This window comes from Pungitius pungitius, chromosome 15 (genome assembly GCF_949316345.1).
Source record: "Pungitius pungitius chromosome 15, fPunPun2.1, whole genome shotgun sequence".
In the NCBI taxonomy this organism is placed as follows: domain Eukaryota; kingdom Metazoa; phylum Chordata; class Actinopteri; order Perciformes; family Gasterosteidae; genus Pungitius; species Pungitius pungitius.
This window is the reverse complement of record NC_084914.1, coordinates 4,730,377-4,756,269: the sequence shown is the minus strand read 5'-3', so window position 1 is coordinate 4,756,269 and position 25,893 is coordinate 4,730,377. Positions and strand designations below refer to the sequence as shown.

General features: G+C 46.9%; 2 protein-coding genes across 3 annotated transcripts; one reads left to right on the top strand and one right to left on the bottom strand.

Annotated features, from left to right (window-relative positions):
- Window positions 1-456: 456 nt before the first annotated feature.
- Window positions 457-15,839, bottom strand: yes1 (YES proto-oncogene 1, Src family tyrosine kinase). The gene is made up of 12 exons (XM_037457156.2): window positions 15,383-15,839; window positions 8,450-8,740; window positions 7,993-8,092; window positions 7,005-7,103; window positions 6,116-6,219; window positions 5,816-5,965; window positions 5,424-5,579; window positions 4,434-4,613; window positions 4,273-4,349; window positions 3,505-3,658; window positions 2,910-3,041; window positions 457-1,691 (listed from the first exon to the last, which is right to left on the bottom strand). Exons 2-12 carry the CDS (start codon window positions 8,730-8,732, stop codon window positions 1,483-1,485), a joined length of 1,644 nt encoding a protein of 547 aa, XP_037313053.2. The 5' UTR covers window positions 8,733-8,740; window positions 15,383-15,839; the 3' UTR covers window positions 457-1,482.
- Window positions 15,840-19,519: 3,680 nt separating this feature from the next.
- Window positions 19,520-23,430, top strand: adcyap1b (adenylate cyclase activating polypeptide 1b). Of its 2 annotated transcripts, XM_037458990.2 has the most exons (5): window positions 19,520-19,589; window positions 19,969-20,073; window positions 21,129-21,263; window positions 21,695-21,799; window positions 22,385-23,430. In XM_037458990.2, the coding sequence occupies exons 1-5, from the start codon at window positions 19,522-19,524 to the stop codon at window positions 22,566-22,568; spliced, it is 597 nt and encodes a 198-aa protein (XP_037314887.1). In that variant the 5' UTR covers window positions 19,520-19,521; the 3' UTR covers window positions 22,569-23,430. The 2 variants fall into 2 exon arrangements, with proteins under 2 accessions (XP_037314887.1, XP_037314888.1); XM_037458991.2 differs by lacking the exon at window positions 21,695-21,799 and having other exon boundaries at window positions 19,525-19,589.
- The last annotated feature ends 2,463 nt before the right edge of the window (window positions 23,431-25,893 follow it).

The window sequence follows — 25,893 nt, the reverse complement described above, 5'->3', positions numbered from 1 at the left end:
ATTTCATTGGTGATCTGCCCACTAGCTTAAGTCCCATCTTTAGGGAACAATCACATATTAAAGTTCTAGTGAGTGACGCTCAGAAAAAGAAAATACAAAAAGAAAAAAAAAAGTTCACATCCTCGTCCAATCGTTAAGCTTCCTTATTGAAGGACAATAAGACTCCTCATCCCGTACTGCTGGACAGACAGTGAAAGTACCTCTAGAAAGTCATTATTAGACTTTAGTCTCCACATACAAACGCTTTAAAATCCCTGACGAGGCCTCCGTGTGTGCAAGTTGTTGTTGTTGTTGTTGTTGTTGTTGTACTCACTTCGCTGCAGAAGTGATCCATCATGTCTACAACCGGGAATCGAGGAAAGTAAACCAGAAAGGGGAACTCGACGCGGCGAACACGTCACACTCACTTCACGCTTGGTTTTGCATAGTAGCATTTACAAATTAAAAGGATGGGTTGTTGTTGTTGTTGTTGTTTTTTTAAACTAAGGATGCTGAACCAGCGTTACTTCATGGCTTGCTGTGATAACAGAAAGACAACTACGACTATGATTTACACAACGTCATGTGTACACAATTTAACTCATCAGGTTCTGCAATGTTAAAACGGTGTAGATGTGTGTGACATGAGGGAAAAAATGTGTTACAGCATTCAGAAATGTGCACCAAACAAAAAGACAAGATGCTAAGTTCTCTTTTTCACAGCTGAAATGTCAAAACATTTATAAAATGTTAAACAGGAAAACGTTTTTTTTTTTTTGCATGATCAAAATACCTCTCAATGATTTCAAGTCCCTGTTTAAATAAAACAAAAAAATATATATAATAAAATCGTCGTAGTTTGCCATTCAAGTGACCGTGTTAAATATAATTTGTACAATTGTTTAACGCGGCCTTCCCAATTTTTATCCATTCACCCACCTGATCGCAAAAATACACCTTTCTGCACATACGTTCTGTACATCTGCATCGACCTCTCGGTACATTCACCTCACACCTTCTCCATCAAACGCCTCACCATTCCACCTCTTCTGAAGCACAACCTGTCGAACCTACACTCGCACATACGAAAGATAGCGAAGAGCTGCGTGTGAAACAAAATGAAAGAAGGGGAAATGGAGTAAAAAGGGGAAATGTATCATTTAAAAAAAAAAAAAAAATGTAAATGTGGAAATCAAAATCTGTAAGAAGCCACTGATTTTAAATCAGAAGACGATCCTGCTTATTTTCATCACAGTGTTCATACGAGATATCTGGGTTCCCAGAGTTGACCACACCAGCATTAATCTGAACAGTTGGACACATTTGTCCCCGGGGGACGAAGACATGTTCTTTCCTTCTCTAGGAACAACATGTCCACACTGGTGTGTCTGCAGACTTGCTTGTAGCATAAAAACCTCTTTATCTCCCCACCCCCCCTCCAATGTTGAAGTTCTCCGTTGTCCCAAGCTCTCCACTGATGCTCCCCTGCTCCCCCCCCCCACCCTAGAGGTTGTCTCCTGGCTGGTACAATGGCTCCGTGGCTGTGAAGTAGTCTTCCAAAAACGACTGGATGTATTCGAAGGTCGGCCTTTCGTCCGGCTCCTTCTTCCAGCACAGCCTCATCATCTCGTGGAGGGACTCGGGGCACCCCTGGGGGCCCGGCATGCGGTAGCCCCGTTCGACCTGCTCCAGCACCTCTCGGTTCACCATACCTGCAAGAGACAAACAGGGAAATGTGCTTCAAAAGGACTGCAATCGGACAGCATTTTACTCAAAAAGGGAGTCTTTCTAAAAGCAAAATAACCTTTTTTTTGAAAGAACAAAGGTAGAATGTTAATTATAAGAGCTGAGGAGGTAAAAAAAAGCCTCACAATGCACTGTTTTAAGGAAAAAAGATGACGAGACGTAGCAAAAAACGAGTAGGTAATTGAACTAAAATGTCATTAAGTTAAAAATACTTCAAAGTACTTTGGCTACAGCACTCTATAGATCACACAACATTTTGAAAAACGTCATCTTGTGCCCTGTTCCTTCCCTCCTAGTCGTGGACTCCCTCCCAAGACAGAGCGGCTGAACCCTCTGACACGGCCCTGAAGCCCCCCCCGGGGAGCTCGACTGCAGCTAAAAAGAGGTTATGACACAGAGCACGCGGAATGGTCACAACTGCATCCCCCCACCCCCCCCCCCAGGCCCCCTCCCCGTGCATCTCTCTGTGGAAGAGTGGGGGATCAGATTATCACACACTCGGGGGGGGGGGGAAGGACCCGGGAGCAACTGCTGAGACCCAGGAAGCGGCGGCATGTTGGATGCTGAGGTGTTAGTGTGATTTATACCTCTAATAACATGCCTGTCATTTAGTCTTCTGAACACAGGCTAAAATAGAAGAAAAGATGATGCGTCCCTGTGCACTGCAGGTGGTCCTGGTATACCTGTATCACACTGCTTTTACGTCTTAAAAGAAGAGAACGGAAATAGAGTTCCCCAAAAAAAGACTGCAGCACAGCGGGACGAGAGGAGCAAAAGGGTCTGATGACTCATTGAGCAATTTCTAGGAAAGAGGGGGGGGGGGGAAAAGGGCTCCAGGGGTGAAAAATCTGAGCAAAAGGTTTACACTGAAACCAAGAAAGGCCCACGAGATCCAGATGGTGCCAGGCAAGCGACAGCAGACCCGGTGCAGCGCTGCCCTCAACCAGGAGGGGGCAGAAACGAGGCGGCAGGCGAGATCGAGTGTGAGAGAGCGAGAGCTTCTTTTTCCCATGCCCTGACAGCCCTGTTGACTCATCTTAAAGCTATTTATAGCCATACATTCGCTTTTTCTGTGTTACAACGATGCCATTCAAATGTTATGAGCAAATATGAGCGACTTTAAAACCCAGAAATGGAGAAAACCAGACTGAAAGAGCAATGAAAGAATGCACATCTCTGGGTACCTGGGTACGGCACTCGGCCCTTGGTCACCAGTTCGGTCAGCAGGATACCGAACGACCAGACGTCCGATTTGATGGTGAAGCGGCCGTACAGAGCCGCCTCGGGCGCCGTCCACTTGATGGGAAATTTAGCACCTGGGAAAAAAAAAAAAAAAAGAGCGGAAGGAAAAATCAAATTGGGTCACAATTTTTCTGATCAGTGATTGAACTGCAACCGTCTCACTTTAAACACTACGCTGATTGTCGTGAGTGTTTACGCTGTGGTCAGTCCAAACTACATCCTGTATAAAACAAGAAGGTTATCGAGTTCAATTTGTCCAATCTTCTGTCGATCCACTAACTGATTGATAAATGAAAAAAAACGCGGCCCGCGTTGTTGCACCTCAGTTCAAATACGGTATTGTAAACGTAAACAGCAGAACAAACGGCAGTCAACAGCATGCTGAAACATTCAAGTGCCCGTTTCTCAGAGTAACACACACACACACACACACACACACACACACACACACACACACACACACACACACACACACACACACACACACACACACACACACACACACACACACACACACACACACACACACACACACACCTTGTCTGGCGGTGTACTCGTTGTCCTCGATGAGCCGCGCCAGGCCGAAGTCGGCGATCTTGCACACCAGGTTATCAGCCACCAGGATGTTGGCAGCTCTCAGGTCCCTGTGGATGTAGTTCATCCTCTCGATGAAGGCCATGCCATCTGCGATCTGACGGCAGATTGGAGCAAACCGATGGACAGACGGGGGGGTGGGGGGATGGGATGGGGGGGGGGGGGGGGGGGTAAATAGCATCAGACAAATTATTTGAGAATTTAGCAAATGGAGATGATTGAGATCAAATACTACTTTTTTCAGTATAAACTACAAAAGGAATTAGTCATCTTACAAAATATACAATTTGACCCAGATATTAATGCGGGAAGAAATAATATGTCATTCAAAAGAGATCAAGTGGATTTACAACCACAACTATTTCCCTGGCTGTCAACCCCCTCCAAGGCGTCTGCAGGGGACTTCGACTCGGTTCGAGTTCTCAAGCTGAGTGAGGAGGAGAGGGAGCCCCCCCGGGGGAGGCAAAATTAAGAGGAGATGAGGGCAGGTGACTGAACCGGGGCGCTTAAGTGTCCTCTGATGATAACGGTTTAAGTGCTACAGTGCCAGTTAGGCAGCGGAGAACGAGTGGAGGCACCCACAGGAGAAATGTCTGCGAAGATATTAAATAAAGACGACAGACGGAGAGCATCATCGACCGATGCAGGGGAATCCTCCCATCGTGAAACCGGGTCAGGGGCCAAGGGCCCGCGGTGTGTATTCGATCCTACCTGTGCAGCCATGTCCACCAGCTGGGGCAGCTTCAGATATCGACCATCTCCCTCCTTCAGGAAGTCCAGGAGACTACCTGTCGAGAGGAATCCACACGTCGTTTCACACATCACCGGACAGCGCTGCGGAGCGCGCGTTTCCTCGGGTCGCCTCTCCTTACCTTTGCCCATGAACTCGGTCACGATGTAGATGGGCTCCTCCGACACCACGGCATAGAGAGGCACCAGTTTGTCGTGTCGCAGTTTCTTCATGATCTGGGCCTCCTGCAGGAAGGCCTCCGGAGACATGGTGCCCGGCTTCAGGGTCTTGATCGCTACCTTGGTGGTGCCGTTCCACGTGCCTGCATCAGCCCACGGGGAAGACGAAACCATGGATCCAGTTTATTAAGCGACTAAAAACCCCCGAAGGCCATTTGAACCGCTTTAAGTGAAAGACGGTCCTACAATCAGGGCCAGACATCTGTGTGGGAAGAGCAGCTCGGGGGGGGGGGGGGGGGAGAAAGAACGCGGCGCTGAAATGCTCAGGCACTTCCTGGAGGAGAGCCACTTACTCACGCCCTGCCTGCGTACAATGTGCCACCCCCTCACGCGGCTGACCTTGATGAATGAGTCGCACCGAGCAAACAAGCACCGGCCCGAGAGGACAAAGAAGAGCGATGATACCGCGTAGTGGGCAGGAGGCCTCAGGAAGTGACGTCACGTACAAAAGGCATCTACAGCACGTGGCGGTGTGTGTGTGTGTGTGTGTGCGTGCGTGTGTGCGTGACGCAGAGGGGGAGGACGGCGGGTCGAGGCTTGCTGCGGGGCCAGGCTCGATGAAAGAAGGGAGTGGAAGAGGCCGCCGCCTCACACGCGGGCCCGAGGAGCTGGAGCGTGGGAGGCGACCTGTGATTAGTGAACGCAGCGCCAGCTGAGGGAACTTTGGTTGTCTTCTGTCGGTATACATTCACTGGTTTTCTTTTACATTCGTTCTGAATAATGTACAGCGGACGCGGTGGTCTCTGAGCGAGCCCTAACGGCGGTGCGAGCACACTTTACCGAATCGTTTGGATTCGGATCGTCAACAATTCTGTACGTGGGCATTCAAAACGTTGAAGAAAAATAGCTTCAATTGCAAAGGCAAAAGAGGTCCCTACTGGAAAGTCTCTTACCCATCCAGACTTCTCCGAAGCAGCCCTGGCCAAGTTTGAGTTCGAGTCGGAGTGACTCTCGGGGGATCTCCCAGGCATCTTTAGCCAGTCCCTGAGTCTGAGGCTTCACCGTGGGGCACACGCTGGTCAGCCGGTAGCACAGGCCGTCTGAATGCTCTGCACGGGGGAAACACAACAGAGTCAACGTCTACTGTGGTCCCCTTGAGGCCAGTTAAGAGTGGAACTTGAGATTTAGGGGTAAATTATCTTTCTTGCATTCATTTAAACTGTAAGTGAATCCACATTGCCACAAGACAACAGCAACGCATTAACAATCGGACCAAAATACAGCGAACACACACAGAACCAGTCACATTCACACAGTCGCTCCTCGCACAAAAATGGCTGCATACCTGTGTAGTGTTTCACCAGCTTCTGCAGGGCCTCAAACTGGGCCCGAGTGGTGATGTAATAACCGCCGCTGTCCAGCTTTCGGATCTTGTAGTGTTTGACGTTGTCTCCCTTCACCTCGTCCCAGTCCCGGATGGACAGCGAGTAGGCACCTTAGGGCAGCAATTTAGAAGTTATCAGAATGTGAAAAAACACTTTTGGATTTTAACCTACACAAAGAAACTCTAAAGAGTGAAATATAGCCGTGATAAAAGTTCCCACAAGCATGAATAAGGGGAGAAGGAGAGGGAGAAACCTCTGACCTTTGGTGGTCTCGCTCTCTCTTGCCAGGAAAGTCCCCCGCTGGTTCCCAGGAAGCAGCAGGAGCCGCTCAGCGTCTTTGCGGCCCATTTTACCAAAGTACCATCTGCACAAAGAGAGAGAGACAGGCCGTCGGACACGGAGACGCAGGACGAGACCTCGGGAGCGATGCGTCGCACAGCCAGGACTTCAATGCAATGTCAATAAGGCGCAAGATTTAGTTCCGGCCTGTAAGACGCTCATTCTCAGCATCAAAAACAGTGGGGCGGGAAAAAGAAAACGTATTTCAGGTTACATTGAATGTCCTCGTCATATAATTTTCGCATTTGTGGTTAACTTCAGTCTGACGGAGGATTAAAAAGCTTGAAATGAAGTCTAAATATCTAAATGTTTACCATGCAACACTAACAAATGCTTCAACTTTGCTCCAGGCGATATGTCTTTAGCTTATAAACAAGCTACTATTGCAAATAAATAAAACATGAGCCCAAAGCTGTAAACAATAAGAAATCTCGCTTCTCTTCTCATCATCCCCCGATTTTTTAGATTGAGAGTAAATCACGCGTTGATCAGTTTCCTTTGACTCCGTCGGACAGGCTAAACAACTGCTGTTACTAAAATGGCCGTCGGCCAATGAGAAACTAGTGCAGTTCCCGTCACACCGGACGAACCACAGCGCCAACGTCCTCGACTCCCTTTGTTTGGACTCCTCCGCCTGTCGCTACACGACGGGTTTGTCACGACGCCAGAACGCATCAGCGTTCCCTCTCCATCGGAAGGAGAAGCGACGGAGCTGCAGGATCAACAGCAGCCCCCCGGACGCCAAGAAGGGAAACGGGAGCGAAAGGAACCCCGTCGGGAGGGGAGAGAGGGGGGGTGACGAGCTCTCACTCTTCGGCCTGTATGGAGTCGGCTGGAGCCACGTAGTTGCTGGGGATGTAGCCCTTCTCCCCGGTGTTGATGGAGCGAGCCTCCCACCAGTCGCCCTCCCTGCAGGAGAGGATTACAAGTCAGACCCTCGCGGAGGCTACATAAGCCGGTCGTGTGTGTATTTCAAAGTTAAATATTGCATATTCATATAGTTTCCGGTGGCTGCAGCTTTCGGACATAAACCAACATGAAAAGTACAACATTTCCTCCCAACACTCCCAGTAGCACTCTAGTACAGTTCTTATAAACTAAATAAACTCTTCTTAGGACAGCAGTCAGAAATACATGACTTATGAGTTATAAACAGTGTGATGAAGCATCATGAAGCATTTCATAACAACTCACGAGGTTCAAGGATCGGCTACGCAGAGTTTATCTTTTGTTATAGCGTGCGACAGTTCCCACGGCTGTAATACATTATAATCTTAATCTATACAAGCATTTATCTTTGATGCATTTGTATTCTGAGTAACAGCAGGAGCAGGATTCTGTCCTCCTGCCACCTCCTCCCTGAAAGCACGTTTCCATCAACGCAAACGCTGAGGAGCGTTTCGGAGCTCTGCCCGATTTGAGCTCCTTGTACAGTAGGGATGTGGCACCCCATGAATACCATTTAGTAAATCAGTGAGTTCGCCCTTCGGGCATGTTATCGATGCTTTGTCGAGGTCAAATTGTGTCAAATTCATCTATTTAAATACGTGCATCGACCTCATTCTAATAAATGAGGGCGTTTTTTATGCCCAAAACCCAAGCGTCAAAGGCCCTAACCTGAGAGGAATGCTCTGTGGCGACTTTAGCAGATGGGCCATTAGAGGAACACATTAACCCGGAGAGATTTCTGGCCCCTTTCAGACCAGAGTACAATGAGGGATTAAAGCGCGCACACACACACACACACACACACACACACACACAGCAGGAGTCGGCCCCGCACAGCAGATGCACTCACGTGTTGTTGATAATCTGGAAGCGGTCCCCTTTTTTGAACGACAGATCGTCCGATGTCCTCGCTTCGTAGTCGTACAGCGCCACGAAAAATGTGACGCCGCCTGAAACAAGAGTGCTCGGATGGTTGGTTAATCCCACAGGTTCCTTTAATCCCACCCTGCTCCGTCCTGAAATGTTGCACTTCAAATGAAAACGCATCAGCAAAATATGACTTTTACGATATTTCCTATTTAAACATGTTTTTCAGAAACACATGAATTTACCAACAAATCCATCATCCATAGGCCCTTCAGATTAGGAGTGCTGATGCAAACATGAATGACTTCTCTCTGACCGACTCATCTCCAACGTCTATATTTACGTAACATCTCGCTGCTCGTCACACAAAAGGTTCGGCAGAGTTTATTCTAAAGTTGCTCACTGATTCATACATTATAAGAGAATAACCCGAGTCTGACCTGTGATGACCCCGGGGAAGGGGCTGCTCACGGCCACGGAGGTGAAGGAGGTGGAGGCCCCGCCAAACGGCGTCATGATTGAAGACGCCCCGCCGAAGGGCGTGAGGGCGGCGGCGGCGGCGTGGCTGTTGTAGCTGTTGTTGTGCGTCTTCATGGCGGGCGAGTGGCCCATCAGGGTGGGGTCGGGCCCGTAGAGGCCCAGGTGGGAGTTGACCGGCGTGGAGTTGTCGGGCCGGTACTTGAGCGCCGGGCCCTTGTCCTCTTTACTCCTGACACAACCCATCGTCAAGCCTGCAGGGGGGGGGGGAGGGGGGGGGGGGGAAGAACCATAGAGTCAGGAGTCCATGCTTTGCAGTGGAAAGGCGGAGTCACCAGCGTGGAGAGAAACGATCACGCCCTGGTACGTGCTGGTCGGGGGGGGGGGAGTGGGGGGGGGGTTCTGCTCTGGGTGGTCTCGGCACAAACCCGCCCATGCAGAAAAGACTGCATGCAACAAAAAAAAAAACGCATGACCTCACAAGTCCGAACAAAAGCCCGTCAAGCCAGCAGGGCTAGAAACTGGATCCTGATCGAGCCCGTGGCCATGTCAGCTCCCCCCCCTGTGATCACACGTTCACTGGCGCGGATCTGTGAGGGGCCAAAAAAGCCCCCCCCCCCAGAGCTCACCCATCAACGAGTCCCACTGTACAGGAGACTGAAAGCACGTCACTTAAAGCGTGTGTAACAGGGTCCGTGTCCTCCGTTAATTTGTTTGTTCTTTCCTGTGACCTTTGGCCTCTTTGTATCTTTCCGAGTGCAGAGACTCGGCGTCTGATCCGCGGCCGATGACTCATCCCGGCATCAGTAAAATGTCACGTCACGGCTCCAAATGGCCATCAGTGGTATTTCGCAGGCCTGGTTTAGTACAGTAAATGTGAGCTGTTGGACTGAAGCTCTCCATATTTTAAAAAAATTATAAAAGTCTCATTACAGGCAGAGTTTAGGTTTTTACCTTTTAAATACTGATTAAGGTTTGACGCATTTAAATATTTTAGCATTTTGATTTAGTACAATATTGTGATTGATGAACACATTTACATATATCTTTGCTTTACATGACTCAAAGCCGGGAGTTTTTTTTTTCTGAACCAACAGTCCCCCAAAAAAATTGGCCGTTTGAGGCAAAGTTTTGCTTTGCAGCAAACTATGAATTGTAAAGCACGCATTGATCAAGTAGTTCAATAGACCTAAACCCCGTGGTAATGAAAACCATTCATTGAATCTCTGCTGAAAGAATGGCGGCAGCTTGCACAGGTCAGGGCTGCAGCTAAACCTCATCAGGGTCAAAGGTCAATGTATGGATATATATACACAGACTGGGGACGGATGGTGTATTGACTCATTCGCATGAACAAACCCTCCGGGGCTGAAAGCAAGTGCAGAGGCAGCACAAAATGGGCAGCAGAGCGAGAGGAATGGATGAAGATGATTTATTATAAAAGGAAACCGGGACATTTAAAGAGCTGAAAGGAGAGACGGATGTACGCTGCACAGAAAAGTGGGTTTTTATGGTTTAAAAACAGCAGATGAAGGATTTTCTCAGTTATTATTATTATTCTATTTTGAGGTAAAGATTGAATGTAGTTTAATAACATGGTAAACATGCGTTTGTTGGCTGAGGTGCGGGTCAAGTGTTTCAAAACCTGCGAGCAGGAGACAACATAAACACCAACGCTGACCTTTGACCTCTTCCCGTCGCTACAGGCCAACCGCTACCTTTCCACATGTCCAGAACACTTAGCGTCTGACCCTGAAGTCGGGTTTAAAAGAAACACTGTGTGAGCGGGTCAGAGTAGTTTAAAAAAAAAAAAAAAAAAAAAAAAAGGGCGCATCGGGGATTCAAATCCCGGAAACAAAACGCTCCTGACGGCTAATCCCGATAAAGCTCCTGCTGATGACCACGCCGACGGTAAGCACACACGGCCGGGCCTCCTGACACTGGAGCAAAATCTGCTTTATAAAAAAAAAAAAATGGAGCAAAGCCATCGGGATCAGCGCTGGCAGCTTTTATATGTCTTTTAATACCTTTTTTTTTCTCCTCAGGCGACGGTAGTTTTTTGATTTAATGTTTCCAAATGCAGTCATGTAAATATAGCCTGGCATAATGTATTGAAAAAAAATCAAAAATGATTTGCAAACGGTTCCTTGGCACCGGAAGGCTCCCGAAAGAGAGTCTAAACCCAGGATCGAACTGAGGACGTCACGTGATTTGTTGAAAGATTTAAAATGAACGCCACCAATACAAAGCAACAAGGAGGTGGTGTTTTTAACAAGATAAAACCACTTTTCTTGCTGCTACGCAGAATATATTTTAGGACAGCTAACAAGAATATAATTTAAACATTTCAATTTAAAAAGTTTGGTCCCTGCGAGATTACAATTAAATTGTACTTATAATGGCTCTAACAAGTTGTAAATCGGCTAATTTGATGACTTTCTTGTTCTTGTTCGTATCCCCACGGTTGAAATGCACTTATTGCAAGTCGCTTTGGATAAAAGCGCCAGCTAAATGGCGTGCACTAACGTAACGTACATTGAATCACGTTTTAGCAGACCTCGGGGGGGGGGGAGCACAATGAGGTCCGGAGCATCATCTGGCCCCGCTTTAAAAATGATAAGATTCTGTGGTCTAGCACACAAAAAAAGGAAGGAAAAAGGAGTTCACCACCTGCTCCGCTATCAACCAGCCGCCTCGCAGGGCTTCCCTTGCTCAACGGGGTTTAGGTAACGCGGGACTTTCTTTGCGGCTCCTCCAGACGCACGAGCTGCACCACGAGTGCAGCGGCAAACAGCCGAACGGCTCTTTGGCACGTCGTCTTCTTCTGGCGTTTATACTTGGTGGGGATTTCCGCCGGGGGCCCAAACTATTCTAAAGAGGGAGACACTGGGGAGTAGTCTTTAACTAAAAGACATTTTATGCAACCAATGTATTATCCAGGCTCGAAACCACCCACCAACAATTGTACCCCGAGAAGAAGAAGAAGAACAACAACAACAACAACAACAAGGCATCGTCCCCCGGGAAGTCTTTTGGGTTCATTCTTTTGTGCGTCTCGTCTACCTTTTGTTATGGACTTAAGAGAAAGCACCTTGTGCCCCCCCGCCCCCCCCCCAACAGTGCTCAGCCGCCCTCACAACCCCCCCCGAGCCATTGAGTCCCATACACATGCTAACACAGAGCAGCACAAATGCTAATAGGGGCACCGACACGCTGCCCCCCGGGGGGGGGGGGGGGGGGGGAGGGGGGTGTTTGGTGGAGCCAAAAGGCCTGACCGTCAATCAGGGAGCTACAATTCAACCTGCAGGAGAACCGCAGGCCTCGCGAGCCGGGCCCGCACTCACTCTCTCATTCACTCACTCACTCCCTCATTCACTCACTCACTCACGACTCATTTGAGCGGAGCGATGTCATTCCTTGAGCAGGGAAGAGCTGAGAAATAAAGAGCGAGGGGCATTCATGTGGAAGAGAAGGATCATTCTTGAGCGATAAAATTGACCCAAACGAAATGACAGCTCAGATCAACCGTCCTTCCAACACAGCAAATACCGTCCCGAGACGAGGGTTCATAGATGTAATGTTTTTGTACGAGTTCAGACGTAGCGTAGCGACCTCCATGCCGTCCAGAAGGCTGCAAAAGGCGGGGGGGGAGGGGGCGGAAACCCCCAGCATGGCACAAGGGCCAAACTCGAGACCGTTTCAATATACAGTAACGCAGGTGGTACCAAAAGGAGGGGGCCGTTTTCTGGAGACGGCTCTGTAGGATATTAAAAAATAAATTGACAAAACAGAGCCATGATTCTGGGGATATGTATTCAATAAAGTAATGGGAATGTTGTAAAACCACTGTAATTTTGAAACTGTAATCAATAGAATAATGTCAATGTACAGTTATGATTGTATTCAATGTAATGGGATCTACCGAAATGCATTCATGTAACACTTGATAACACCACAACTGATATTGACTGAGAGGCCTTCAAAATCCGAGCTACATTGAACTCACCAGGAGACCACTCCCAGGGGGCGTGGTCTCAGACTATCACACCTTTACTGGTATAAATACTTGTAGGCAGCCATTGTTCTGGAGTTCGCTGGTCGTAGATAGCAGACATGGTCTAGGGATGGTCGTAAGACTGACCTTTGGCCTGTCGGTTTGTGGAGACCAGCGGCTCCTCAGCTGAGATGTTCTTTTTAGCACAACACCCTTTCATTTATTAAATACTTTTTAACGGTCCCTTCCAAGATGTCTCCCGTCCGTCTGGTGTTTCTTCAATTTTTTAACACAAACAGCATGCAGAAATTGGCCAGAGATAGCCAAGTAATGTGCAAATGGTTGCCAAGTGCTTTCAGGTGCAGAAGTAACACGTCAGAAGTCATTTGGATGCAAGTAGGCGACTAAACTTTTTGCAAACCCCCCCCCCACACGCTCTACAGATGTTGTTTGCCTTGAGCGTAAATGTCGCAGTTCAGGCGAGATGTTGCCAATGTTTGGATTGCAACTTTTCCGGCAGCGTATCCGGCTTTTTTACGGCACACGTTCACTGGGGGGGGGGGGGGGGGTGATTTGGTCACTCAACTGAAACGGCCTCCGATTGGCTAAAGTCTCAAGCCCGGGTTTCTTGAGGGGGGGGGGGGGGGGGGTAGAGTAGAACCTTTTCTAGGAACTTTCAAAACTGACATTGTCGTCCTCCTGAAAGGAGCCGGGGGTTTCCGTGAAAGCTTTGTGACGTCTTTGACTACCGTGACGCGCGTGTAATTCATTCATTCATTCATTCATCCAGCCAGCCAGCCAGCGTGACGCCCGCTAAACCATCCTGACTAATCAGATACGATGCATCTCCGGAGTGAACCTTCGACCCTTCGAGCCACTGCCTTGTGTACGCTTTGCGGTCACGTGGAACACACGGCACGCTCCTGAACAGAAAAAGGCGTATATTCATTAACGACAACTCTGGATTTTAGTTTAACGGATACTTCATTATTGATGAAGTAGTTTGAAACTTTTTTTCTTCACCTTTACGTGTCGGCAGAGGGCTTTGTTTGGAAAAGCATTCAGGGGGGAAAACGTTGGGAAAAGAAATACGATCCAGAAAGTCGAGCCACAAATGTGTTTTGAAGGGGGGGGGGCGTCGGGTTCCAAAACACGACACACCCAAGCAGGTCGTCGTGCTTGCGGGGTAAACTGTGGGAAGTTACCAAAGCGGCAACATTTTGAATCCTGGGTCGCGTTCCGACTGTGAGGGGCGACACCCCCCCCCCTCCCCTCCCGCAGGGAGGGGGTGCCGATGCAAGGCGGGTCCAACAAGAACATCACATGTCATTTGGCTGACGCTTTTATCCAAGAGCGACTTACATGGCATTTTAACCCATGGCGTACATTTTGCCTGGGGAGCAACTAGGGGTCAGGTGTCGTTTGCTCAGGGACACTTCGACGTGGCACATGGGGCAGCAGAGGGTTCGAACCGCCAATCACACTACTCCATGTGGGACCATCTCCCACGCCATCAGATCTCCGTTCACCTCACAGTCTGATGGTGACGTGGTCGCGGCGTCTTTGAACCCCCGAGTTCCACGGGGGCTATTTTTTGCTCCCGCTGACCTCTGACCACAGTCAAAAATCACGGATTCACTGTGACCACACCCAGCTGGGGCGCTGTGTGGTACTCCAGTGCCGGGGGGAGGGGAGGGGGGGTGGCCTTGGCACGCTCCCTGAGGCGCAGCTCGGCCTTATCTTCAGGGCAGCCAGCCATCACTGCCAATCACAGCGAAGCCATTCATGCCATTTGGGGCCCACCTGCTGTGCCGGTCAATGGCCAGAGTGATGGCGGGGGAGAGAGAGAGGGAGGGAGAGAAAAGGGGGCCATCTTCAAGCAATAAAAAGGAGAGCTCTTCCTTTTTTCCTCTCCTTGTGGCCACAGCGTTGGACCGAAAAAAAATCATCAAACTGTGACGCCGCGGAGACACGTCGGCGGCGTGAGGACACTTGAGGAGAACCCGAGTGTCTTTAAAGCCTCCAGTAAAAACTCAAGTCCTTGAACCTCGGCCAGGACCACCTGTTAGAGCTCCTCACCCCTCTGCCAACAGCCCTCTCCTCTACAGCTGTGTGTGTGTGTGTGTGAGAACGACATCACTGTCCAGCCAACTGGGTCTGGGATTACCGGTGGAGCGGGATTACTGTGCCACTGGAGCATGTGAGCACCCGACGACGAGGGACAGTGACGACACGAAGACGCGACGCTGCGAGCGGCGTTGCGATCATTTAAGCCTCCTTTAAAATGAATGTGAATGAATGTGCCGATCTGGAAAGTAGACTTGCACCACCACAATAAAAGCACGCAAGAACAGATTTTGGTCGCTTTATTTTTTTAAAAGGTTAGTTGCAACGTAGTATGTCTTATAGACTTAGAATAAAGGCCTTTTAGCGGCTGATGGGAGAAGAGATGGAGGTTTGGGTGAGGCAGAATGAAAGGAGTAGGTGGCTTTCATGGGGTTGGAAAGGAGAGTAATCAGGGATCAGGATTTTTTTTTTAATTAAGTTCCAGACGTCAGAGAGATTATTTGATTTAAAGCGCGAATGTCATGACTGAAACGGGGCATTTACACCCAGCGACGCAGCGAATGCGACCAGGAGGGAAGCGTTTCACTCGTTGGTTTCCTTTCTCTCTTCAAAAGGATAGAAGAAGTCAAAGAGACCTTTTTTTGTTTTTATAACAAAAGCCACCACGCCGAGGAAACCCTCCTGCGCGCTTTCCTCAACTTTCTCCAAAGTGTCACAGGAACTAACCAGGCCCTGCTCACGCGCTTCAGAGACCAAATAACACTTTCCCCCCCCCGCCGCCGCCTCAATTCATTTTTTTTTTTAAATGTGTTGTTGTTGTCGAGGCGCTTCTTACCTGTTAAATGCGACGTGTGCCCGGTTTCACCTCGCCTACATGCGCCCGGTGATCTTTTGTCTTTACTCCCACGTTTTTTTTGTTTTTTTTTTTGGCGAGTTTCACGTCGACAATCCACACGGGGAGTGGAAACGGGCCGAGAGGAGCACTTCCGATCGAAGGAGACCTCAGTCTTCCGTCCGTCCCATTCCGATTAACTTCTCCACGAAGTCCTCCGCTGGGCTGCTTTATATTCCTTTTAAACAAAACAAAACAAAACCCCCCCCCAAAAAAAGCGAAAGACGCGCCGCCGAGCGGACAGAAGGCTGCTTAACGTGGCCGAGCGAGAGGCGAGGAGACCGGTTACAATATCCACAAATCACCGCCCGCCGACTGGTCAGGGATCCTCCGAAAGACGCACAACAATAGCCGGACCAGAGCCGAGGAACCGACGAGGCCAAAGAGGGAATGACGCCGCGTTCAGGGTCTCACGTTAGGCTCGTAAATCCGGGTTTCCCTAGCGCCTCTTCTTTTTTCTTCTTCAGTAAATGTTATTTTTTTAACGTTCACACGTTTGTTGTGATTCACAAACTATTGCAAGAAAGTCTGAAATTATGCGTATTTAAAGTCCTTGGTTTCTTAACCTGAATATACGTTAATTTTGTTAAATGAACAATGACTAATATTTGAATAATAATATGAATGTTATATTTATGTTGTTATCTATTAATTAGACATGACATTTAATACTTTAATGTTAGTCAGCTAATGGCACTTTAAAAAAAAACAGTTTGTTTGATGAAATGTCATTTTTTACAATTATTATCATACTTATTTTGCATCAACGGTCTGAAATACAAAAGACATTCAGCAGATTAAAAGAGAAGATATCTCAATTAAATATGTAAAAGATTATGCTGATTTTTTAAAATTAATTTAAAACCTTACGGGTCATACAACTGTTTACAAATCAATGAACAGATCATTTCAGCCCTTTCCATTAACATGTTTACTTTGTAACAAAATAGTGAACAGCGACATTGGTCCTATTCATTGTAATTTGTATTATGCTCTGTAGTTTCTTCACACCGGCAGGTTGTATAATTTCCGATGACAGTGAACGTCACATCCTCTCCCATTGAATGCTTTTCCCTTGTGACCAATATGGCCGACCTCACCGGCTCAGATTGAGGACAAAATCCACCATCTGGATTTTTACCAAATATTTAAAACTGTTCTGTTTTTGTAGTTTTGCTTTGCTGAATTAATTAAGGTTGCGGTTAATTAAAGTTAGACATAAATAACGATGTTCTATCGTGCCGTTTGACCTTTGAACCGTATTCGCAGTGTGCCGGCATCCTCTAGGTTGTATACAAGGATGAATGGGACTAAGAGTTATATTCAATTTGAATATAGGCTAAGTCACATGACATTTCCAAAAGGACATAGAGTGAGCCTCATTGTACTGTTATATCATCATAAAAGTAAGAAGCTGACATAAAGCGGTTTTCGGGAGGTGACGGTGTTCTTTAAAATGCATTTGAAACCTTCAATACTTCCTCAGTATGGGATTCGTTGTAGGTGTATAGTTTGAAGTGATTTGCTGACCCCTACTGACTCAAACTGCACTGTGCGCCTGCGGCTCTAGAATGAGTCCCTGTGGGAGATGTCTCCAAAGCGGCCCCTGTGGGTAACAAGATGCACTAACACACACACACACACACACACAGACAGACACACATACCCACGTAGACACACATATACACACAGGGCTAAAACTCAGACTGTATTTCTGGAACTCGCTCGGGTTTCAGGTCAGATCATCTCCTGGCAGATTAAATACACACGCTCAAATAAAACAACGCTGTGTGTAATTGTTTGTATGAATTAGACTATTTAAGATTCTTGGTGGAAAGTGGAGCTGCAGCCTCAATGTGTCACATTTAAGGTTTGAACCCCCGCCAAGGAGTCTCAAGAGAGGCCGTTTTAACAAGCCCCAATGAAGATTTATCAAGAAATTTCAAATAGAAATACAATACACATTGTTGCATTAGTTTTCTGTACAACGTTGTGGATTTGAGATGACTTAAACCCCTCGCCCCTGCGTTCTCAGAGGTACTGCACACTCACTAACTGCACTTCCTGGAGAAATATCATCAAATTCTATCAACTGAAAAGCCATTTTAGACAGAGGTGTTGATAGCCGTGTGCGGGTGTCATACTGATTTGGCAAGATACAAAAAAAAAACGATTGATCAAAAAATGTATTTAAAAACAAAATATCTAGTAAATGTTCTCCTCTGAGAAGACAGATTTTGGTTGATATTGAGAGGAGAGAACGGCCTCCTCTCCCATCTCACCCGGCGATGTCTCTTCTTGTCCTCGTGGTGGCGCCGTTTGGCCACCGAGCTGCGTCCCTGTCTGCTGAAACAACGGGCCGAGCGTCACTCTGCTCCATTTCTAAAAAACATATGAGCTTTTAAGTTGTGCTCTCCGTGGGAATCCCCCCCCCCACCCTCCCAAGACCCCTCCCGAGGCAATGGCTGCCTCCCCAGCTCGTCATACCTGTCAGAGTAAACAAGCCTCTGACGTAATTCTCTCTCCACCGAGGCCCAACCCTTCCATTGGTCGTTGAGTTTAAGGTCTGAATCACTGTTGATCGGAGCTCAATCCAAAGGCGCAGCAACCTGAGTCGGTGATTCAACTCAAATTACAGTTTGACTTTGTCCACGTGCACAAGAGAACCCTTCAAACCCAAAGCCCCACAACTTGCTTCCTTCACACTCTGACGTACACGCCGTCAATTGTATCCGGCGTGTGGGGACTGTTAATGTCAAGTTCATACTTGATTGACTTTCTTATAAGCAAACATTAAGTGCAGCATATAATCGACAAGCAGGGACAGAGAGATTCGCCTTGTTGCTCAGTTTCAACAGGGTGGAAAATACATATATACGCTTTGTATATATAAATAAAAATATTTATTTATGTATATTTTATTTATTAATGGAGATACACATAGTTATGTGTAGTTATGTGAATAGTACGCGGCTAATGTACCGTATTCTTCTTGTTTTAGAGTATCACTCAGCGCGTTGTAACGCCACAGACGTTTTCAGATCAACATTGGGGAGGGGGAAACAATGGACCGTTTTTTGAAAACTACGTAGATCGAAAGCGCCCTGCGTCACCGGCTTCCAATCACATTACGTGCCTCGCTCACTGCAACGATCTAACGCGTAAAGCAAGGCCTCGGCGCCATCACCGCACGGCCATTAACACCATCTCCTCACTCCCCAGAGGCCTTGGACGTTGTCAGCGGAAGTCTGATCACCCCCCCCCCCCCCCCCCTATCAAATCCTTTCAGTCACACGACACCACCACACACAAACAAGATCATTTCCCAGCTTTGTCCCAATCATGAAAATAATAATTGGACTTATTGATGACGCGTGGGAAGTGACCCGTCGCGGTGGCCGTGAGGGGGCCAATCGATTTGTATCGGCTGTCACGTGACCCGGTGTAAAGTTCATGTATTTATATGTTTCTTTTCTGGTGTTTTGTAAGGAAAAAGTCTGAAAGCAAACTTCCATGGTGATGGTGGTGGTAGAAGAGAGAGAGAGAGGGAGGGAGGGGGGGGGGGGGGGGTGACGGATGCATCGATGAGGAAGGAACTGTACTTTTTTTTATTCCGGGAGGTAAACTTGATGACGTCTATAGCATTCTTAATGTGACATACAGGAGCGGGGAGGAGGGAGGGAGAAGGAGTGAGGGTGGGGGAGTGTGTGTGGGGGGAGGGGGGGGGGGGCTTAGGACACATAAGGATAAAAATCCAAGGCAATCACAGCACAGCACTAAAGTTTCAGAGCAGCGACATGCAGACGGGCGGACAGCGCACTTTGCCACCGAGTTTGCGTTCACCTGTGCGACGGGCTGAGTCCTGCTAACTGAGTCCGGAGGTGAGCTCGGCCGTTCTGAGGGGAACGCAAGGAGACGACGGACCGTCTCTCTCTCTCTCTCTCTCCCTCACACACACACACACACACACACACACACACACACAGGCTCACACGCGCACAGACGCACGCTCACTCAATACCACAGCCGCGCCCGGATCGCATCCCACAGCACAGCGCTCTCCCCGCTCTCCTGCTATAGGTATGTTCTTTATCCGCGGATTGTCTTTTAAACACTTGGATAAATGCTTTGAGATGGAGAGCAAGAGAAAGTAATGGAAATTATTATTTCCCCCCCCCCCCTTCCTACTCTGCATGGAGATCTGCTGTTTTCTTCTTCTTCTTCTTCTTTCGTATCACTTCTTTGGCACCGCATGCAGAGGATTCCATGCCAGTACCACAGTTAAACTTTTAGCAAACGGAATGAATCAAACAGACAGAAATTTGTTTTTGTTTTTGGGGTGGGAGATGGGCTTGAGACAGTGTGTCCTGCACATTTTAAACCGGCTTGCCTCCCATCCAGCGGTGTAGTTTTGTGACAGGAGAAGTAGCGCAGCATGTGATATCAGGAGGAACAAAGGCATCATGTTATTTCCATGCGAGTGACTAACCTGTTTAACGTGTAACGTCTGCTTTCTCGTTTTCTAACAGCATGGCCAGTTCGAGTAAATCGACTTTAATCTTGCTCGTCTACGGAATCTTAATGCACTACAGCGTCTTCTGCACACCTATCGGACTAAGTTACCCTAAGATTAGGTAGGTGTACGCGCTTCGATCACCCCGATTTACCGTCCGTTCTTGTGACTCCTCCATGCCAAACACCAACGAGGACATTTGCATAGTCATCAGTGTAGTTTTGGTTTTATTTTAAAATCTCATTTAAAGATTTCGATTCGACCACTTTTATGCCCATTAATGACGGGTAATCGCTTGGAAGAAAACTATAGACACGCGATGTCAAACCGCAGACTTGAAAGTGCATAAAAACAAGGAAAACGCAGTGATTTCAATGCACGCGAATGGAAAGTCCCGCGTAGACGAGCGCAATGGAAATTGCGTGGAGGCATCTGCCCCGTGGGACGGTTCTCAGAACTCCCCCTTATTAAACACGAGAGTGCAGTGAACGCAACAGAAAGCCTTCGGGATGACGGCGGACTGGCGTCACCAAGGAGAGGAGAGGCGAGGCGAATAGGAAGGCTCCATGCATTTAAGATGTATTATTTATTTTTCTCCCCTCCCCCCCCCCCGCCCCGTGGAAAGCTTATCCATAATTTGGGCGTGGTTCTTATTGATTCTAATATTTCACTGCTAATTGCGGCATTCTTTTTCGTTATAAAAAAAAAGAAAGAAATAAATTGGCCACGCGCCTTGGTGATGTGTGATCCTGCTCACGTCCTTTGTTTCAACGCTTAAATTATTAATGAAGCTTCCACCTACGTTAAAAGGAAGCAGCATCAAGTTGGAATTAAACGCAGATTTCCTCCCCCCCCCCCCGCAATAAATAAACTAAACGTAGAACCAAAAAAAAAAAACGAAGCAGCACACGTTTAGAACAACACAATTATTTAAATTGTTCGTTTTCTGGGTTGAACATCTCAAAATGTTGAATTTGTTTTCGTTTGCTCTCGAATGTATTTAACCACCCGGTGATATTGAAGAAGAAAAAAAAAAAGAAGGACGCAAACCTTTCGGCATTCTTTCAGCGCCGGAGCCGCACTTTGTGCACATGAACACATTTGTGATGATGAACGCTCTCCGTCTTTCTTTCTTTCTTTCTTTCTCTTTCTTTCTCTTTTTTTTTCTTCTTCCAGACTCGACAACGACGCCTTCGATGAGGACGGGAATTCGTTGTCCGACATGGGTTTCGGTAGCGATCAGATTGCCATCCGGAGCCCCCCATCCCTAAACGACGACGCGTACACGTTGTACTACCCGCCGGAGCAGAGGTAAATGTGCCTTCACACCGCCGCCCAGAGCCTCGAGCCGGATTCCATGTTTTTTACCCCCCCCCCCCCCCCCACACACACACTCCTCCCCGTAATGACTTCTTCGCGATAATGTTTGCTTGCTTTGTTTGTTTTTTTTCCTCCAGAGTTTCACATGTTATTTGTTCAGTGTTATTTTCACGCCGAGTAGCCTAAAATGTTGGTTTCAAATTCTGTTAATAACCACGATTAATTGGGCACAAGCAAGAGGTGATCTGTGTGCGGAAAAAAATAATTTAAAAAAAAGAGTGAAAAAAAAAAGATTTAATAGCAGCTGATGAGATTTTGGCCCCCGCGTGTGGGTGGGTGCATTTTAGGCTACTTTTGATCATTTTGTCTGCGCTTTTTTTAGTCACTGACGATCTATGTGTTTTGGCGTTTTATCATCTCAGACCAGAAAGGCATGCTGAGGAAGAATTAGATAGAGCCTTGAGGGAGATCCTGGGTCAGTTAACAGCGAGACATTATCTGCATTCTCTGATGACAATTCGTGCAGGGTAAGGGCACCTCACGTTCACCTGCAGTCATTACTTTGTATGTAAGTCGAGGCTGCTGCATCATTGTCTTGTCATTTAATTGTGTTTTGTTTCCAAATATCATTTTTTTTTGTGTGTCTCTCTCTCTCTATGGAAAAGAAAAAGAAACTCGTCTCGTCATTTTGCATTTGTTTGTGTTTTGTTGTTGTTGTTGTTGTGGCGGAGCGTCTTGATTGAGGGTCAGCTTTCTGAGACCAACAAAAAAAAATCATTTGGTTTTCCCACGCTCTGATGAAAAAAAAAAAAACATGCGTCAGAATATGTAAGAGCTGATATTAATAATTTATAACTTTTCTTAAAACGCTTAAAATCACGTTTTTTCCACTGTTTTGCTTGGCGCCGCTTTAAAAAAAGAAAGAAAAAATAATCCCCTAAAGGCCTCAAAATGAATTATTAATAATCAGAGGCCACTTTACATCACGGCAAGATCAAATAATATATATATATATATATATATATTTTAAATGAGCAGCAATGTGTCTCGGAAGTGGAAGGCTTGCAGCGACGACTCATGTGATTCCCTTTGGTTGTTGTGTTCTCTTTCAGCGAAGACAACAGCATGGAGGAAGAGTCCGAGCCCCTGTCCAAACGACACTCGGACGGCATCTTCACCGACAGCTACAGTCGCTACAGAAAGCAGATGGCCGTGCAGAAATACCTGGCCGCGGTTCTGGGGAGAAGGTACAGACAGAGAGTTAGGAACAAAGGACGCCGACTTGCCTATTTGTAGCCTTCCCAAAGCGCCCAAAACTGCCCTCCTGTGTATATACATCCAGTCGTTAAATCAAAGTCATTCAGATATATCTGACCAACCAGTGGATTGCGCCTGTGTTCTTTCAACATGTATTTATGTATGAAGTAAAGCCATTAAAATCAATATTTTAATAATAATATCGTTTTTTTTCTTTTCTTTTTGTACAAAAGCACTTGATGCCGCACAGTTATACTTTGTGGACCAATATTTTATTTTTCATGTTGAGATGTTGAAAACAAAACAAAATGGCTAAAAAAAAAAAGAAGAAGAAATTAGAAGAAGAAGAAAAAAAAGAAAAAAAAGAAAAATTGTGCACCTTCAACATTATGCGCTTGAAACTTTAAAGGTCATCTACATATGCAGAAAATAAATAGATTTTAAAAAGACAATCAAAGTATTGAATGTTATACTTATTTTTGTAACCAACGTTCTATTTTTTTAGTGTTGTTTGTTTTTCCAAACAGGCCCAAAGAAGCAGTGAGCATGCGATGTGAGGCATATATGGGGGGGCTTATCCTAAATGATAGATGTGGCCCTTGCCCACCCTCCTCCTCGCTCCCTTAATGGGAGCCCTGTGGGTCCGCGTAGCTTGCTGCCCCCTCCGGGGGAATTCACATGGCCTTTGTTGAGCAGCCTCTCACGTGATGGAAAAGCTGATTGACTCGCGGCGGCCATTCGTGTAACCGGTGGTAAAAAACCCGTCCGTCCTTTGAAGCAGACATTAAATCGCAGGCTTTTGCAAGGGCACAATTGCCTTTGATAGAGATTAAAAAAAAAAAAAAGAATAAATAAATAAATAAAAAACGCACTGGAGTTGCTGTTGACCGTATGCGGCAAACACTGCTTGCTCACTTGCCTCAAAGTAATTTACTGTGGGAAGATAAATCGTGCCGTGTTAAGACTGTCCCCCTTACGTGTGTGTGTGTGTGTGTGTGTGTGTGTTATGTACAGTATAGAAGTCACACAGTGCACATTTCCATCTCAATGTCGTCTGTGTCCGGTCAACGCAAATGACTTGGTGAGAAGCTGCTTCTGCTGCTGACCTGTCTTTGGGCAGCACGGAGCAGAGGCAGGAAATCCAAGCATTTCTTTGTGTTGTGACCAGAGGAAAGGCAGCATCTGCGTTACGGTTTGGAGGGTAGTTAACTATGTTTCTTATTTATTGGTGCATGTGGAAACAAACACCTTGCTGATTTTGCTTAGAAACTGCATGCCTTTTTTCGGATTGTGCTAGGTGGGTTGTGCTAAGCCTATTTCAGCACCCTTTACCCCCCCCTCCCCTCCCTCCCCTTTAGGATGTGTTGGAAATGTGAACGAGGAGGGTTAGAAGTGGTGCAAAGTGGTACTGCACCGACTTGTTGAATCCTTTACCTCCCCCGCTGCTTGTCATTGTGGATATGAGACGAGACACTGGACCCCCGCTTCTTTTGTCGATTGCCTTCGTCCTGGTTGTGGTTTTTGAAAGATTTTTTTTTTTCTTTTTCTGCTAAGATCGCCGTGTAAAATAGCCGATTCGACAGTGCTGTGATTCTTTGTTTGAGACTTGTATGATCCGTGTTAGATGTCGTGTGAGGTTTGTGCAGTGAGAATGTGACGAAGAGATGAGCAGAGTGTTGGGTGTGTGAGAGAGAGAGAGAGAGGTGTGCATGGAGAGGAAGACAGAGCTGGAGACAAAGAGACAACAAGTGTGAGAGAGAGAGAGAGAGAGAGAGAAGTGAAGATGGGTCACAGCCTGAGAGAGGTTGTCTGGATACAGAGAAGAACAAGAGGCCTCACTTCACCTGCAAAAGTAACTTTGAGGTCAACTAGTCCCAATGTCAGATGTTAAAACTTCCCCTTTGGTTTCGGCGTTGAGGATGAACAGAAAAGGGGCCCCTCTATCGCCCCGGAAACGGAGGAGAGGAGGCGGAGGAGAGGAGGCGGATCCACCGTTTGTTAGGGAGACATCTTATGAATTTCTTCAATGTTCTGCAAATGCGACTTTAGGCACCTCTGCAAGCCAATCAGGGGCCTGTGCCAACCCCCCCCCCCCCCCCCCCCCCCACCACCCCCCCTCCTCCATAGAAACTATCAGTGCACTCCTACTCCAAATTCGACTTTATCCAAACAGGCTCTTGTGCGAATGCGAGCGTGCGACGTAGATGTTTGAATACTGTTTCCCGTGTGAGTGTTTGAGCGCGCGTCCGATGTGTGTGTGTGTGTGCGTGTGTGCGTGCGTGTGTGTGTGAACGGGTGACTGAACGTACAAGTGAAGGTGGAAACAGCTTTACGGCTTTGGTGCCTTGCTTTGACGTGAGAAAAAAAAATTAAAAAAATGAAAAATGAAATAAAGAAATTTGCCACAAGTGACAGATGGCATTTTAAGTGGCCCTACAATGCTGCAGTCCATAAGCTTACATTGAAAGTTCCTTTCACTCTGTTTAATTGCCCAGCTTAGTCGGCCCTGAGAGTAGTGGTAGAATTAGGCTTTCTTTTAAAGCATGGCCAATGATTTATTGAGTAGAAATATATAAAGAGAACAGAATGTTTATGTTGATGGAACAGGCAACGTGTGTGTGTGTGTGTGTGTGTGTGTGTGTGTGTGTGTTTGCGTGTCTGTGTGCATGACTTCGGGGCGTTCAGTGTCTGCAAGAGTCGTGAACAATGACCAGTTTGCTGCCGTCGATTATCAGGTGTTGTTGGTTATTTTGATATTGGTCAGTAATCTATTTAATCGGAAAATAGCCCCAACATAGTAGTTTTAACCATGTGCATCACCCATTGGAGGAAAAGAGTTTCGACACGTGACAGATATGTTGTTCGCATCAAAGAAAAAATGCCTGTTGTTGATATTTCTGAAAGCGCCAAACGCCTTACTTCAATGTTTTAATCTCTTATCTATCTGAAGACAATGTGTTTTAAAAGTGAACCTTAGTACAAGTTGCATCATTATACACACAGGAGTCCTTATATGGGGTTTTACGTTTCTCAATGTTATGAACGTGTTGTAAGATTTGTATGAATAAATTTTTGTAAAACAACAACATTTTCTAATGAACGTCTAATCTTTGAAATACACCATCTCGAAGGCGATGCATCACGATGAAACAAACCGCCGCGGCGTCCTCGACGACAATCTTGTGTCGCAAAAAAAAAAAAAAAAAAAAAAAGCCTTTCAAAAGTTCACCAATTGCCACAGGTTGAGATCTTCTCCTGAAACCAACACAGGCCTGGAGCCACACTCACAGGAGATGAAGTGGAACCTCCTGCGGCGGGCTGAGGCCATGTCAAGTTACGCCAGCGACAATCCAGCCAGACGGCG

What these genes read in the sequence shown, in the direction of transcription:
- adcyap1b (XM_037458990.2), top strand. Translation starts at nt 19,522, where the DNA reads ATGTTCTTTATCCGCGGATTGTCTTTTAAACACTTGGATAAATGCTTT. An exon ending in GAGATGGAGAGCAAGAGAAA is followed by an intron (nt 19,590 to 19,968) that starts GTAATGGAAATT and finishes GTTTTCTAACAG; the next exon opens with CATGGCCAGTTCGAGTAAAT. An exon ending in CTGATGACAATTCGTGCAGG is followed by an intron (nt 21,800 to 22,384) that starts GTAAGGGCACCT and finishes GTTCTCTTTCAG; the next exon opens with CGAAGACAACAGCATGGAGG.
- yes1 (XM_037457156.2), bottom strand. Translation starts at nt 8,732, where the DNA reads ATGGGTTGTGTCAGGAGTAAAGAGGACAAGGGCCCGGCGCTCAAGTAC. An exon ending in AGAGAGCGAGACCACCAAAG is followed by an intron (nt 5,966 to 6,115) that starts GTCAGAGGTTTC and finishes TGCTGCCCTAAG; the next exon opens with GTGCCTACTCGCTGTCCATC. An exon ending in GCTGGTGAAACACTACACAG is followed by an intron (nt 5,580 to 5,815) that starts GTATGCAGCCAT and finishes TCCCCCGTGCAG; the next exon opens with AGCATTCAGACGGCCTGTGC.